At 44.7% G+C, this 14,734-nt stretch overlaps 1 protein-coding gene across 1 annotated transcript; it reads left to right on the forward strand.

The window, feature by feature from the left end:
• The first annotated feature begins 12,267 nt into the window (after positions 1-12,267).
• Positions 12,268-13,418, forward strand: LOC132678309 (olfactory receptor 10H1). The gene has a single exon (XM_060630499.3). It carries the CDS (start codon positions 12,357-12,359, stop codon positions 13,416-13,418), a length of 1,062 nt encoding a protein of 353 aa, XP_060486482.3. The 5' UTR covers positions 12,268-12,356.
• The last annotated feature ends 1,316 nt before the right edge of the window (positions 13,419-14,734 follow it).

Consider the following 14,734-nt stretch of genomic DNA (forward strand, 5'->3'; position numbering starts at 1 on the left):
ACCAATCAGACTTCTGTGGCTCAAAAAAGATAGACATCACAATTTTAAAAAGCTAAAAATGTACTTTAAATGAACTATCCTTGATCATCATCAGCAGTGTTTTTTTTTTTTTTTTCAAACAAGAGTTGCAAAGTTATTTGCGGAACTGATTTTTATTTTTATTTTATTTTTTTTTTATTTATTTTTGGGACAGAGAGAGACAGAGCATGAACGGGGGAGGGGCAGAGAGAGAGGGAGACACAGAATCGGAAACAGGCTCCAGGCTCCGAGCCATCAGCCCAGAGCCTGACGCGGGACTCGAACTCACGGACCGCGAGATCGTGACCTGGCTGAAGTCGGACGCTTAACCGACTGCGCCACCCAGGCGCCCCTGGAACTGATTTTTAAATGGTTTCAACTCTTTTTCTTTCTTTCTTTCTTTCTTTCTTTCTTTCTTTCTTTCTTTCTTTTGTTCTTTCATTCTTTCATTCTTTCGTTCTTTCTTTCATTCTTGGAGAGAGAGTGCAAGTGAATGAATAGGGGAGGGGCAGAGGGAGAAGGAGAGAGGATCCCAACCAGCTTCATGCTCAGTGTAGAGCCCAAAATGGGGCTCGATGCCACAACCCTGGTATTATGACGTGAGCTGAAACCAAGAGTCAGACACTCAACTGACTGAGCCACCTAGGCACCCCTCAACTCTTTTCTAATGGAGCCAGAAGACATTGAAAAAAAAAAACAAACAAACCCAGAATTTGAGGCTTTGTCAATTCATGAGAAGTAACAGGATTCAGGATGGAAGAAAACATCAACATTGTAAAATCAAAGACTGTGTGGTGTTTCTGAGAATTATTGCCCACCTTTGTGCCAGACAGAGATATAAAGTGTTTATTTTTAAAGAGAAGACTTACAGAAAGAAACAAGAAAAGACTCCTTGACTATATCTTTTGTTACTTTGTTTTTACTTTTGAGTTAATCCTTTCAACAAGTTCTACTGTATCTGCTGATGTTTTGTGTTTATCACCTTACCAGACTTTGGAAAACAAAAGTCTTGCCAGAACTGAACTTTGGTGAACAAATCCCATCCCACTTACCTTCTGGATTTCTTTAGGGTAATGATCTTCCTTCTATTTATTCCCAAATCTCTGTCTCTCAGTGAACCTCTTCCCTCACCTCCTGCCTCTGGGTTCACCTCCACTGGTACGTTAGCATTTGCCAGTTTCCGTATTATAAATCTTGCCCCGTGGCTGAAGCACTCACAGAGATGCACAGTGGCACACCATTACATCCTAATTCCACAATACACATACAATAGTCATGAAGAGCCCCAAGAGTACAGATAATAGTGAAGTGAAATAAAATAATTGGGAAGTAATGGCTTTTGAATGGTTATTACTATTTTAGAGTTTAGGTTCTAGATTTTATTACTTTTTGACTTGCTCAATCTTTAAGTAACTTATCTCTAAGAACTTCCAATACTTTCAGATAGAAGACTCGGTCTCATAATTTGTAGTAATTTGTAGTTTCATAAGACCGTCATCCTTTGGTTTCAGTGCTAAGAACATCAAGTTAACCTCCCCAACAGTGACAGATGTAAGAAGAGGGGCTCAGTCCCAGATTACCCTCATTTATTTAATTTTAAGTTCAGATAGTTTACTTTTAATGACAGCTGTGTTTAACAACTGGCTCTTGTGAGGGGGCTTGGGCTGCCTCCAGCACGTCGCTGAACATCTCCCTCTGACCCATATCCTCCAGTCATCTGATCATGTCACTTTCATGATTAAAACTCTGGGTTGACTCCCCCAGACTTCAAGAGGAAGCCATAGCTCCTTAGACCAACACCCCACCTGTGACACTCTGCCCCCTCTCCTCTGATTGGATGAATTCTTCTCATGCTTTAAGATTCTGGATGCTGGAGCTTTCCTGGTCCTGGCCCCACTGCATGCTGGCTCAGCATCCATCATAGCATATTAGGACTGTAGCTTTAATAATTTTGCCTTCCTCATCAGACTGTGTACTCCACAGAAGAAGACATCTGGCTTCCTTCATCTTTGTACCTTGGTGTCAGGTACACAGTAAGTGCTCAATAAATATTTGCATATTTCTGACTTAGTGTGAGTATGTCTTTAAACCCAGACTAGTTCTTCTATGTGTTGCTGCAATAGGTAAGATGCAAATTGTTCAAGTCAAAGTTCTTCCTTCTATACTGATTATTCCCAAGCTTTAAAATTCCTCCAAAAGTTTTAAGGCCATAATTGTTCACACACTTTCATGCTTTACTTCTATAGACCCTTCCAATATGTCTAAATACCCTGGGATTCATTTTTTTTGAATTAACATATTTTTCCTCTCTCTCTCTTTTTTTTTTTTTTTAGTTTGAGAGAGACAGAGAGCATGAAGGGGGAGGGATGGGGTGGGGAGAGAATCTTAAGCAGGCTCCAGGAGCCTGATGTGGGGCTCTATCCTATGATCCTGGGATCACGACCTGAGCTGAAATCAAGAGTTGGATGTTCAACTGATTGAGCCACCCAGGTGCCCCTGAGTTAACATATTAATATCCTTTGACAAATACAAATACCAGCCCATTACACCAAAGACAACCATTCATACTTTGGTATAAATCAGTGTGGTGAAAAGTCATGGCCTTGAGGGACTAGGACACCAGAAAAGAAGTGCTGGTGGGGAAGGAGAATTGGGAAGTGGACGTATTAGATGCTGCGATATGGAGAAAGCACAGATCTGGTGCACCCCCACCCCCACCCTCATAGAACAGAGGGTTGGCTGGGCCCACTGGGCTTTCATGAAGGTAGGAGCCATGTCAAGAATCAGAAGTTCCAGGGTCGCCTAGATGGCTCAGTCGGGTAGGCGTCCGACTTTGGCTCAGGTCATGATCTCACAGTTCATGGGTTCGAGACTCACGTCGGGCTCTGTGTTCATAGCTTTGAGCCTGAAGCCTGCTTCAGATTCTGTGTCTCCCTCTCTCTCTGCCCCTCACCCCCTCGCACTCTGTCTGTCTCTCTCAAAAATAAATAAATATTTTTTAAAAAATTAAAAAAAAAAAAGAATCATAAGTTCCACAAAGGAGAAAGCAAGACCAAAGAGAAGCAGGAAAGGAACAAAACACTGCCTAGAACCTTTTTTACGTTCTTACCTCTGTGCCAAAGGTGTGGGTCAAGGATATGCCAGGTAGACTTAAAGGTATAACAGAAAGGTAACAGAAGGGAATGCAGCATTTATTCCTAAACGGTTTTGCTTGGGTCCGCCCCTGACTGCAGCCTCTGCCATTGTATTCAGTGAACACTTACTATGTGAAGCACCGTGATACAAGCTGGACTCACATGGTGAACAGAGCAGGCCCAATCTTGTGCGTAGGGTAGATGACAAGCTGATAAGGCATTTGTAAATACAGACGGATCAGTGATGGGGAAATTATGAGGGCATTCTGGAAACTCAAGGGGCCAAATGACCCAGATCAGAGAGTGTGGAAGGCTTCCAGGGGGTGGAACATATACCGTCTAACTTGAGGCCCGAAAAACGAGTAGAAATGAGCCAGGCAAACAAATGATGGGGAAATCCAAGTGTCTTGGTTACCGCCTTTGGTTTGTTCTCTTCCTGCCACTGAGATGCCCTTCTCATCTTTCTCTTGTTCCCAGTATCAACTATTAGTCTCCCTGAGTCACTCCTCTCTGTTCTTCTCATGACAGTGGAGACTCCCTTTGTTGAGAACCTGCTGTGGGTCGCATACTATGCTTTAGGGTTTTATAGGCAGAGCTCATTCAACGCCCTTACTAGGGGGTACGGCTTCACAATCCCGATTGCGCAGATGGGAAACTGAGGCAAAGAGAGGCTGGCTGAGACAATTTCTCAGAGTCTGCATCCAGCTTGTATTAGCTTGCTAGTGCTTCCAAAAGTACTGCAGACTGGGTGTCTTAGATAACAGAAATTTAGTTTCTTACCGTTCTGGAGGCTTACTGTTCTGGAAAGGTGTTTTTTTTTTTTTTCCTCCTGAGGCCTCTCTCCATGGCTGATAAATGCCATTTTCTCCCTGTGTGTTCACGTGGTCTTTCCTCTCTATCTGTGTTCAAGTTCCCTCTTTATAAGGACTCCATTTATATTGAATTAGGGTCTACCCATATGACTTCATTTTGCCTTAACCACTTCTTTAAAGATCCTATCTCCAAATATAGTCACATTCTGATGTACTGGGGGTCAAGACTTGAACATGTGAGTTCTGGGAGGACTCAGCTCCCAATATAGTCTTCAAGTGGAGCCAGCCCAAAACGAAGTCTCCAAGCTGACAGATCTGAACAAGCCCGTCTCCTCCAAGGTACAGGGAATGAAGTCTTTTGGGTATGACTAGTCCTATGAGTAAGAACCACATGTTGCTGGATTCTTGCCCTCCCCACTCACACAGGGATCTGTGGCCATGCCACAGATGTTCTGGACTCGCCAGAAAAAGGTTGGCAATTATTCCCCACCCCAGTCTTGTTGTCAGCAGAGACTGTATACCTTTTGTAATGAAAGCCCTAGTCTTCTAGACGATAATGATAGGTGAAAGTTGCAAGCCCTCCATGAAAGGAAAGGCCAGACACACATCAGAGCCCACTGATCAATCCTAGTGCCACTAAAAGTGTGTCTGTCGGACGTTACACTCCTGATATCACGCAACAGAGAACACACAACACCCCTTATGAAGTAATGTTGCCTAAAAATTAGAAACTGAATCTAATCAAGCTTCTACCTTTAGCCACTAATAGTTTATGGCAGGAAATACAGCAGATAGAGTTTGAGTCTGCCAGGAAGGGACAGAGGACATTAAAAGTGGGGCCTACTGCACCCAGATTTACAGAACTGAAAGAATCAAGCAATCTACCTAATGGTGAAATACGGAAAGATTCCCATTAACATCAGAAATGATAAGAATGCCTACTCTCAATATGTACCTATATTGAATCCTTATGTTGTACACCTGAAACGAATATAATGTCACACCTTGGTGGGGGATATTGATAATGGGAGAGTCTATGCATGTGCATGGCAGGGGGTTTATAGCAAATCTCTGTACCTCCCTTTTAATTTTGCTAAGAACCTCAAGCTGCTCTAAAAAAAAAAAAAAAAGTCCTAAACAATAAGTTAAAACCCAACCTGAAATGTTTTCACAATATTTTTTGGCAGATTAAAGTTTGAGAGGCTGGCAAACTTTCTCTGTAAATGGACAGACAGTAAATATTTTCAACTTTGCAGGCCACACTATCTCTGTCACAACTACTTAATTCTGCCCCCAGAGCACAAAAATAGCCCTGGTTGATGAATGGGCATGGCTGTGTTCCAATAAAACTTCATTTATAGAAACAGAAAATCTATGACAGTAGTTTTTCAACCCTAAAACCATGGTGTAGAAGCATTAGAAGAAACCAAGGAGAGTGTTCCTGACAGGAACAGTAGTTAGGCACAAGAAACAGAAGGCAAAGGAAAAAGATTGGTAGACAAAATTAGTGTTTAGAATCTCTTCAAAAATGCCTGTAAATCAGTAAGAGGAAGACAATCCAGCAGGAAAATGAAGAAAGGCTTTGGAAAGATATATTAAAAGGAGGAAACTCATATGGTTAATAACCAATGGAGATTTTTTCAACACCACTAGTTATTAGGGGAATGCAAATTAAAAAAAATTTTTTTTAATATTTATTTTTGAGAGACAGAGAGAGACAGAGCATGAGCAGGGGAGGGGCAGAGAGAGAAGGAGACACAGAATCCGAAGCAGGCTCCAGGCTCTGAGCTGTCAGCACAGAGCCCGACACAGGGCTTGAACCCACGAACCGTGAGATCATGACCTGAGCAGAAGAATCCACGAACCGTGAGATCATGACCTGAGCCGAAGTTGGACTCTTAACCAACTGAGCCACCCAGCTGCCTCTAGGGGAATGCAAATTAAAGCCACAATGGAAGACCACTTGGCAACCATATTGGCAAAATTAAGTTTTACATGATCAAGCGTTAGTTAGTGAGGGTGTGGGGAAATAAATCCTCTGACACACAGGTGCTGGGAGCATGAATTAGCACAGCCACTTGGGAGTTTAATTTGGCAATTCTTCTTAAATTTAAGAATCATATTTCCTATGCCCTGATCATCTCACTACTTAATTTGTATCTGATAGTGCCTGTGGATAGTAGATGACATACAAAGGTATGTATTGCATTCTTCCTAATAAAGGTGAAAAATTGTAAGCAGCTGAGGTGCTTATCAGTTAAACATACACTGTGCATATTCATAAAATTGAATATTAAACTGATTTTATAAAAATGAGGTGGTTCTATAGCAGTGGTTCTCACCTAGGGGAGATTTTGACACTGTCTGGAGACATTTTTGTTGTAATTGGGGTGGGGAGGCTACTGGCATCTAGCAGGTAGAGACTTTGGGTGATGATGTAAAACTTCCTGCAATGTACAGGACAACCCCCACCACAAAGAATGGCCCAACCCAAATGTCAATACTGCCAGGGACCGGAGACCTTGGTCTCTATAAACTAAAATGGATTTCACTTAACAATGCTGAGGAAAAACAAAAACAAAAACAAACAATAACAACAAAAACACACAAGTGACAGAAAGATATCTATCTTAAACCATAGCAAAAACCCATAACAGTAATCTTATGGATTTGTGTTTGTTCACATAGTCACATGCATACAAAGGTCTGGAAAGATGCCCATCAAATTCGTCATCATGATTGCATGGGTGGCCATTGCATGACTTTTAGCCTTATTTGTGGCATTTCAATTATTTAATAAGGAGATACAAATAGTTGTGGGTTTTTTAATGTTTTAAATCCTTAAAAAAGACATTTAATTGGGCAAATGACCTGGATAGGGAAAGAAAGATGAAGATCAAGAGGGCATGTTAGGCAGACTCTTTGGCCCCAGTGGGCCGTGGCAGGGTTACTCTCCTGTCAACATCAGAAGCCAGGGCCCCAAATTCCAAATTTGCAGAGAATTAGACTCTACTTGAGTCCCTGAGAAGCTCAGGTAATTGACTTACTCCTGGCAGGCAGGGAGGGAAGGAAAGTGAGGACATACTCTCTCTGAGGTTGCCCCCTCCCTTATAGGGTCCCAAGGGGTTCCAGCATCCCTGTAGCAGAGGCAGAGGCAGAAGGACCACAGTGAGAGAAGGTAGCAGGTGGGAGCCGAGGCGGCATAAATAATGGTGGTCATGCTCAGGTAAACTCCCCTGCCTAGCTGGCAGGCTCAGAGTGGAAACTCCTTGCCTTGCTGCCCAGCCCTCACCTATACAACCCTTATCTTCAGAGAAACACTAACTCAGGACCTCCTGCTGGAGTGAGTCAGAGACAGATGCAGAGCCTTGACCCCAGGTGAGTCACCTTCCCCACCTTCCACCTGGATAGGAGAGACCTGTGGAACCAGCATCTGTCCTAGACTCAGCCAAACCACCATGTTTATATAATCCTTTGTACAGTTTGAGTCTATGGCATGTGGGCAGCAGGTGGGGTTCCTCTTCCTAGCTTCAAGACAGTGGGATGATTGCTCCACAGGCATTATCTTTTTTTGGAGCTCACATTGCCTTACGAGGGAGGCTCATCGGATAGGTGAGAAACTGAGGCTCAGAGACAGAAGAGCTGCCACTCAAAGTTAGCCAGGATACCTGTCTGGCTTTTCACCTCTCTTCTCTCTGTCCTGCCCAGAAACAAATAGTAAAGGACCAGGGAGAGGCAGAGAAAAGACAGAGATAGGAGGATTCAGGATTGAGAGGCTCCTCCAGCCACCTCCGGGGGTGTAAACAATCAGGGAGGCCCTAGGGCCAGATGAAGTGATGGTGAGGAGTTAAGGATGAAAAGAGGGAGAGACAAGGCAGGTAGGAGATGGCTGAGGTGGGAAGGAGGATGCAGGGAAGGGAAACCAAGGAGGTTCACTAAAAGAAGACAGCCAGGATGGGGGCAGACAGGTAAGGCAAGATGGAGGTCTGAGTGACAAGACAGACCTAGCCTGTGGTTCTCAGAAGGGGCGCTTCTTTCCTCCAAGAGGCATATGACAATGTGCGAAGATACTTTTGGTTATCACAACTGAGAGGTGCTACTGGCATCTGTTGGGTACCAGAGATGCACCTCAACATCCTGCAAAGCACACACAGTCCCCACCATGAAGAGTGATCCAGCCCCAAATGTCCCTAATGCTGAAGTCAGGAGACCTGGCCCTAGGGGTGTATGTGGGCAGGAGCTGGCCTCATCGTTGCTTTGTCTATGTTCCAGTTAGCCAGATCACACACACTCTCTCTCCCTGGGCCCGTTTGGTTTACTTACAGAGGAATTCTCCAGGTTGTTTCCCAGTAGATCAATGCCAGGAGGGTTTTAGTTCCCCTCTCTGCTATCCTGGACCCACACCTATAATGGCTTCTTTTTTACTTAAAAAAATTAATGGGATTCACATTTTAGAGCAGTTTTAGGTTTATAAAAAAATGAGCAGATGGTGCAGAGAATTCTTGTTTAAAAAATATATATTTATTTATTTTGAGAAAAAGGAAGAGAGAAGGGGAGGGGCAGAGGGAAAAAGAGAGAGAGTCCCAAGCAGGCTCTGCCCTGTCAGTGTAGAGCCCCACACAGGGCTCAATCTCACAACCATGAGATCATGACCTGTGCCGAAATCACGAGTTGGATGCTCAACCAACTGAGCCACCCAGGCACCCCAGATAGTGCAGAGAATTATTTAAAATTTTTTTTAATGTTTATTTATTTTTGAGAGAGAGACAGAGTGCGAGAGGGGAAGGGGTAGAGAGGGAGGGAGACACAGAATTCGAAGTAGGCTCCAGGCTCTGAGCTGTCAGCACAGAGCCTGATGCGGGGTTCAAATCCACGACCGGCGAGATCATGACCTGAGCCAAAGTCAGTCGCTTAACCATTGGAGCCACCCAGGCATCCCAGATAGTGCAGAGAATTCTTATAGATGCTCTCTCTCCCTGCACCCAATATTTCCCATTAATATCCTGCATTAGTGAGGTGCCTCTGTTAAAGTTGCTGAGCTAATATTGGCACATTATTAAGAAAGGCCCACAGTTTACATTAGGTTTTGCTGTTTGTATTGTACATTCTATGAGTTTTGACAAATGCACAGCATCAGGTATCCACCATTACAAGAGTTCACCAGCTTAACTACCATTGTCCCCACGTCCGAGTTCCACCCATTTGTCCCTTGCTCTCTCTGCCACTGAGCCACTGGCAACCACCAGTCTTTTCACTGTGTCCATAGTTCAGCCTTTTCCAGAAAGAACAGGCACCCTTCCAACTGCATTCTGCACCCCCATCATTCCAGAGGGTGATATATGCAGCCCTGGGCCACCTCCTCAGGACATGGTGACTTCTTGTCTTCTCATACATCCTCTCCCTTTTTTGAGATCTTAACTGATACGGGGAGGGAGTGTGTGAATTGTCCAGCATGGGGAAGCTGACATTTTCCTGATCCTGGGAGTGGCCTCTGGCATTCATTAACAGCCACCAGTAAGTGGTGAATATGACAGAGAGGTTAGGAAGAGAGAAACTTTGGGGTCATTCAAATGTAGGTTCAGATTCTGGCTTCCCTATTTCAGAGCCATGGTCCCTTGGGCAAGTGATGTGTCCTCTGTGGGATTTAGCAGCCACATCTATAAAATGGGGATCATAGCAGGTACCTTATAATGTTGGAGTAAAGATTAAATACAAAACACATGAACATAGGTGTTGCGTCGATAGAACACATCTAACAAAGGGTAGCTATTCTCATCGAGAGCTCAAAATCCAGTGCCAGAGACAGTCACACCTCCAGCATGACACATTATGATGAGGGTCATGATAAAGTTAGGATCAAGGAGTTTTAAACTCATTCAAGAGTCATTGTTTTGGAAGCAGGCAGGAATGAGTGATTAAATCTGCTTTGGGAAGAGAATGACCAGGAGGACATTTAAATGGAATCTTAAAGATAAACAGGCATTTGCTGGGCGGAGAAGGGAAGGAACCAAGACTGGGGAGAATGCCAAAAAATTGTAACTGCAGCCTCTAGGTCATTGGTTCTCCACTGGGGTTGACTTTGGCAATGCCTGGAGACATTTTTTGTTGTCACGGGGGCTGGTAGTGGCCAAGGATGCAGCTAAACACTTTACAGTGCACAGAACACCCACCCCCCTCCCCATAGCAGAGAATGATCTGGTTCCCAAAGTCAAGAGTCCCACAGTTGAGAAACCTTGCTCTAGATGTTGAAGACCCATTGGAGGTTTGTGAGCACAATCCACATGACCCTGCTCTCACCCATTCAGCCTCTTCTCAGAGGCTCTGGTTTCCATGTTGTTGACCTTTGACTCATCCCTCTGAGATCTCAGAGTGGCAGGACTGACTGGGGGGTTGTTGGAGACACAATCCTGGGGAGCTACGGGCAGGTGCTGCCCCAAAAGCAGAGAAAGGATACGAGGGACTCCAGGGAAGGGAAACTAAGAAACTCTGGAAACTGGTGATATTTGGGGAATGCAGCCTCCAGTCACCAATGCAGTTGTTCCCTTCTTTATTTCTCACTACTAGCCTGTCAGGGCTTGATCAGGGACCTGCACCCACCTAATAGAGCACTTACTACTTTTTTCCCCTATTTTTTTTTATTGCCATAGAATACGCATAACATAAAATTTGCCATTTTAGCCATTTTATAGCATACAGTTCAGTGCCATTAATTACATTCACAGTGTTGTGAACCAACCACCTCTGTTTGGTTCCAGAGCTTTCTCATCAACCCAAAAAGAAACCCTGTGTTCGTTAGCAGTCATTCCCCATTCTCCCTCCACAGCCCCTGGCAACCACTGATATGCTTTAAAACACCTACGTAAATGAATATTCATAGCACCACTATTCACAACAGTGAAAAAGTGGAAACAACCCAAATGTCCATTAAGCAGTGAGTAAATAGACAATATGTGGTTTATCCATACAACAGAGTACTGGTCAACCATGGAAAAGCAACCAGGTTCTCAGAATGTTACATGCTATAATGTGGGTGAGCCTCAAAAACAGTACACAGAACAAAAGAAGCCAGACCCCAAAGGCCACATACTGTATGATTTCATTTCGATGAATGTCTAGAACAGGCAAATAGAGATGGAAAGAAGATTGGGGATTTATAGCCTTTAAAACTTTATACTGCCTAATAAAAAAGATCATTTAAAAATGGTGAAGTTATTCATGAAGAGACACTGAAATCTCATGAAATTGAAGTTATTTGCTGATCACAGACTACATTTGCTCACTTAGTGTGTTGATTTAATTATTATAGGGAGCACTTGCTGGGTGTCAGGTCACATTCCAAGAATAACTGATTTATTTCTCAAAACAATGCTGAGGGAGGCAGGGGAACATGGAGGTACAGAGAGATGAAGAGACATGCTCACTTTTACACAGTTGGCAGAACAAGAATTCAGGTTGGCTCCCACGTCCCTTTGTCGGATGTCCATGTTGCATTGTCTTAGAACATACGGATGTGCCTCATGGGAGCTGGAAAACACCCAGAGTGTTACTTCTACACAGCCTCTTACCTCTGACTCCCTAAAGAGATACCTCCAGAGAAAGAATCTGATTTGTATGAAGTTAGAGATGCCTGCCGGTCCAAGGATTATAGACATGGGGTAGGGGTGTCTTGTGGTCACTGAGCTACGTGAAGAACAGGATTTATCAGAAGGGAGTAGAAGGATACAATGACAATGGCTGGAAGCTCCAGGGGAGGAATGTTTTCATTCTGGGAGGCAACCCAGAAGGATAGTGAAAGGCAGTCTTTAGAGACAGCCAGGCATAGGTTCAAGTCTTAGCTCTGCCATTTTGACAGCTTCACCTAGAGCAAGTTGCCTAACTTCCATGCACACCAATATTCTCATGAGTCTGCTCAAGATGCTCAAAATGCAGGTGATAAAAACAACACCTCTGTTACTAGGTTAATGAGAGAGTTAAATCTTAAGAGGCACAGAGTGGGAACTCAGTGTGTTAACCTTAAAAATAAAAACCCAGTTATTTTACCAGCAAAAGATGTGTTTATTCAGAAATAAAATGGAATCACAATCCAGCGCAAACAGGCCGCCACAAAACCAAAGGCAGGTTGGGGGGAACAAAGGAAAGGTAGACTTTTTAAGGAGAAAAGGGGTAAGTTGGAAAGGCTGTTATAAAAAGTCCATTAGAATAAACCGAGAGCTCAAAGTATGGTGGCTTCTCACTGGGAGGGTGGGGAGTAGTAGCCACTCCCAAGGTCAAGTCCATCTCTTCCTGTCCTTGTCAAGTTTGCAGTGGACTAGGAGGGACAGGGTGTGAGCTCTCTTCCTGCCAAAACCTCTGACTGCATTTTAGTGAGGTTTCCCACTGCTAATTTTTACAAATGCCAGCTGTCATTGATCGGGGTACCCTCTTGAGCAGACCCCGGGATGGGGAAGACCTTCTCCACCAAGTAGCTGAGCTCTGTCTCTCACACTTCGCCCCAGGCACAGTCTCCATGCAGAAAGGCAATTTCTCAGCAGGGACTGAATTCATCCTCGTGGGCTTTTCCACCTTCCCCCACCTTCAAATGATGTTCTTCCTGTTGTTCCTGCTCATGTACCTGTTCACGCTGCTGGGGAACCTGCTCATCATGGCCACAGTCTGGAGCGAGCGCAGCCTGCACACGCCCATGTACCTCTTCCTGTGCGCCCTGTCCACCTCCGAGATCCTCTACACTTTGGCCATCACCCCGCGCCTGCTGGCCGACCTGCTCTCCACCTGCCGCACCATCACCTGGACGGCCTGTGCCAGCCAGATGTTTTTCTCCTTCACGTTCGGCTTCACCCACTCCTTCCTGCTCACCGTCATGGGCTACGACCGCTACGTGGCCATCTGCCACCCCCTGCGCTACAATGTGCTCATGAGCCCCCGCGGCTGCGCCTGCCTGGTGGCCTGGTCCTGGGTAGGTGGCTCGGTCATGGGGCTGGTGGTGACCACGACCGTTTTCCACCTCACCTTCTGTGGACCCAATGAGATCCACCATTTTGCTTGCCACGTGCCCCCTCTCTTGAAGCTGGCCTGTGGAACTGATGTACCAGTAGTGGCCAAGGGCGTGGGGCTGGTGTGCATCATGGCCCTGCTGGGCTGCTGTCTCCTCATCCTCCTCTCCTACGCCTTCATCGTGGCCGCCATCTTGAGGATCCCCTCAGCTGAGGGCCGGCACAAAGCCTTCTCCACCTGTGCGTCCCACCTCACTGTGGTCATTGTGCACTACGGCTTTGCCTCTGTCATCTATCTGAAGCCCAAGGGTCCCCAGTCTCTGGAAGGAGACACTCTGATGGGCATCACCTACACGGTCCTCACCCCCTTCCTCAGCCCCATCATCTTCAGTCTCAGGAACAAGGAGCTAAAGACAGCCATGACCAAGACCTTCCTCAGCAAACTCTACCCAGAAAAAATATGATGATCAGGGAGGAATTACTTGGAAACAGCTAAGTTGGGTTACCAACTTAGAAACTGCACCCTTGAGGGGCACCTGGGTGGCTCAGTCGGTTGACCACCCGGCTCATGATCTCAGGTCAGGTCTTGATCTCAGGGTCTTGAGTTCAAGCACCACATTGGGCTCCATGCTGGGCGTGGAGTCTACATTAAAAAAAAAAAAAAAGAGGAAAAAGAAATGGCACCTTGTAAACATGTAATAACCTATATTTATCTGATGCTTTAAGGTTTACAAGGACCCTTGAAGGCAACATCCAAATGCACACACAATGGTTAATCAGCATCAAGAGTATATTCAGAGTGGAAAGACGTATAAGATGATGACACAGAGAAAATCAGATTTCACGATTCTCATCTGCTGCATGACATTTTATCAGGCAGCCTCAAACCTGGGATCTGTTCTTCTCTTGACAGCAGCCAGAGTGGTCTAATTAGTCCCACTACCATTAGTCCACACTGCTAGGAGAAATGGAAGATGCCAGGTCCCCACCTTCTACTAGGCAGTAATGGGTACCTCCAACATGGATTTAGTAAGGCTGCAAAAAACTAAGCCAGATTATAGCCGAGGAGAGCAAATCACCCTAAATTTCAGCATTGCACAGATCTGTACAATAACCGTTAGAAACAGTTAACAGAGCAGACTCACAGAAAAAGTCAAGGAAACCTCTGCATTTCAAGTGTGAATCTTGAGCAGCTGCAGGGACACAGAGAAGTCTCTATAATAAGTCCCACCATGAGAAATCGCCTGCTGTGTTAGAGAGTGATGTGACACATGGGCCAGTATGGAACTCTTTGTTGAACCACATTGAGTTCAGAGTCCAGGATAAAGGTGTATCTCATGATCAGACCAGCTTAATGCTTCCCTGTGGCCATGAGGGGGATTTAAGGTTGATCATACTACATAGTATTTATACTTTGTTGAAAATAAGTGTATTCAAGAGAATGACAAATACTGTATAATATCATTTATATGCAAAGCCTAAAAAAGCTGAACTCATAAAAACAGAGAGTAGAGTCATTGGTTACCAGGGACTGAGGGGTGAGGGAACTGGGGAGATGTTGTTTAGGGGTATAAATTTGCAACCAGTAGATATATAAGTCCTGGAGGTCTCATGCACAGCATAATGATTATAGGTGACAATATTGTATTAGCAACTTCAAAGTCCCTAAGAGGCTAGATCTTAATTGTCCCCACCACAAAAATGAAATGATGATTATGTGACATGATAGAGATATTAGCTAATGCTACAGTGGCAAGCATATTGCAATATATAAATGCAT

Source organism: Panthera onca, chromosome A2 (genome assembly GCF_046562875.1).
Source record: "Panthera onca isolate mPanOnc1 chromosome A2, mPanOnc1 haplotype 2, whole genome shotgun sequence".
NCBI classification, from domain to species: domain Eukaryota; kingdom Metazoa; phylum Chordata; class Mammalia; order Carnivora; family Felidae; genus Panthera; species Panthera onca.

Excerpts from the sequence above, each read along its gene's own strand:
- LOC132678309 (XM_060630499.3), top strand. The coding sequence starts at position 12,357 with ATGCCAGCTGTCATTGATCGGGGTACCCTCTTGAGCAGACCCCGGGAT.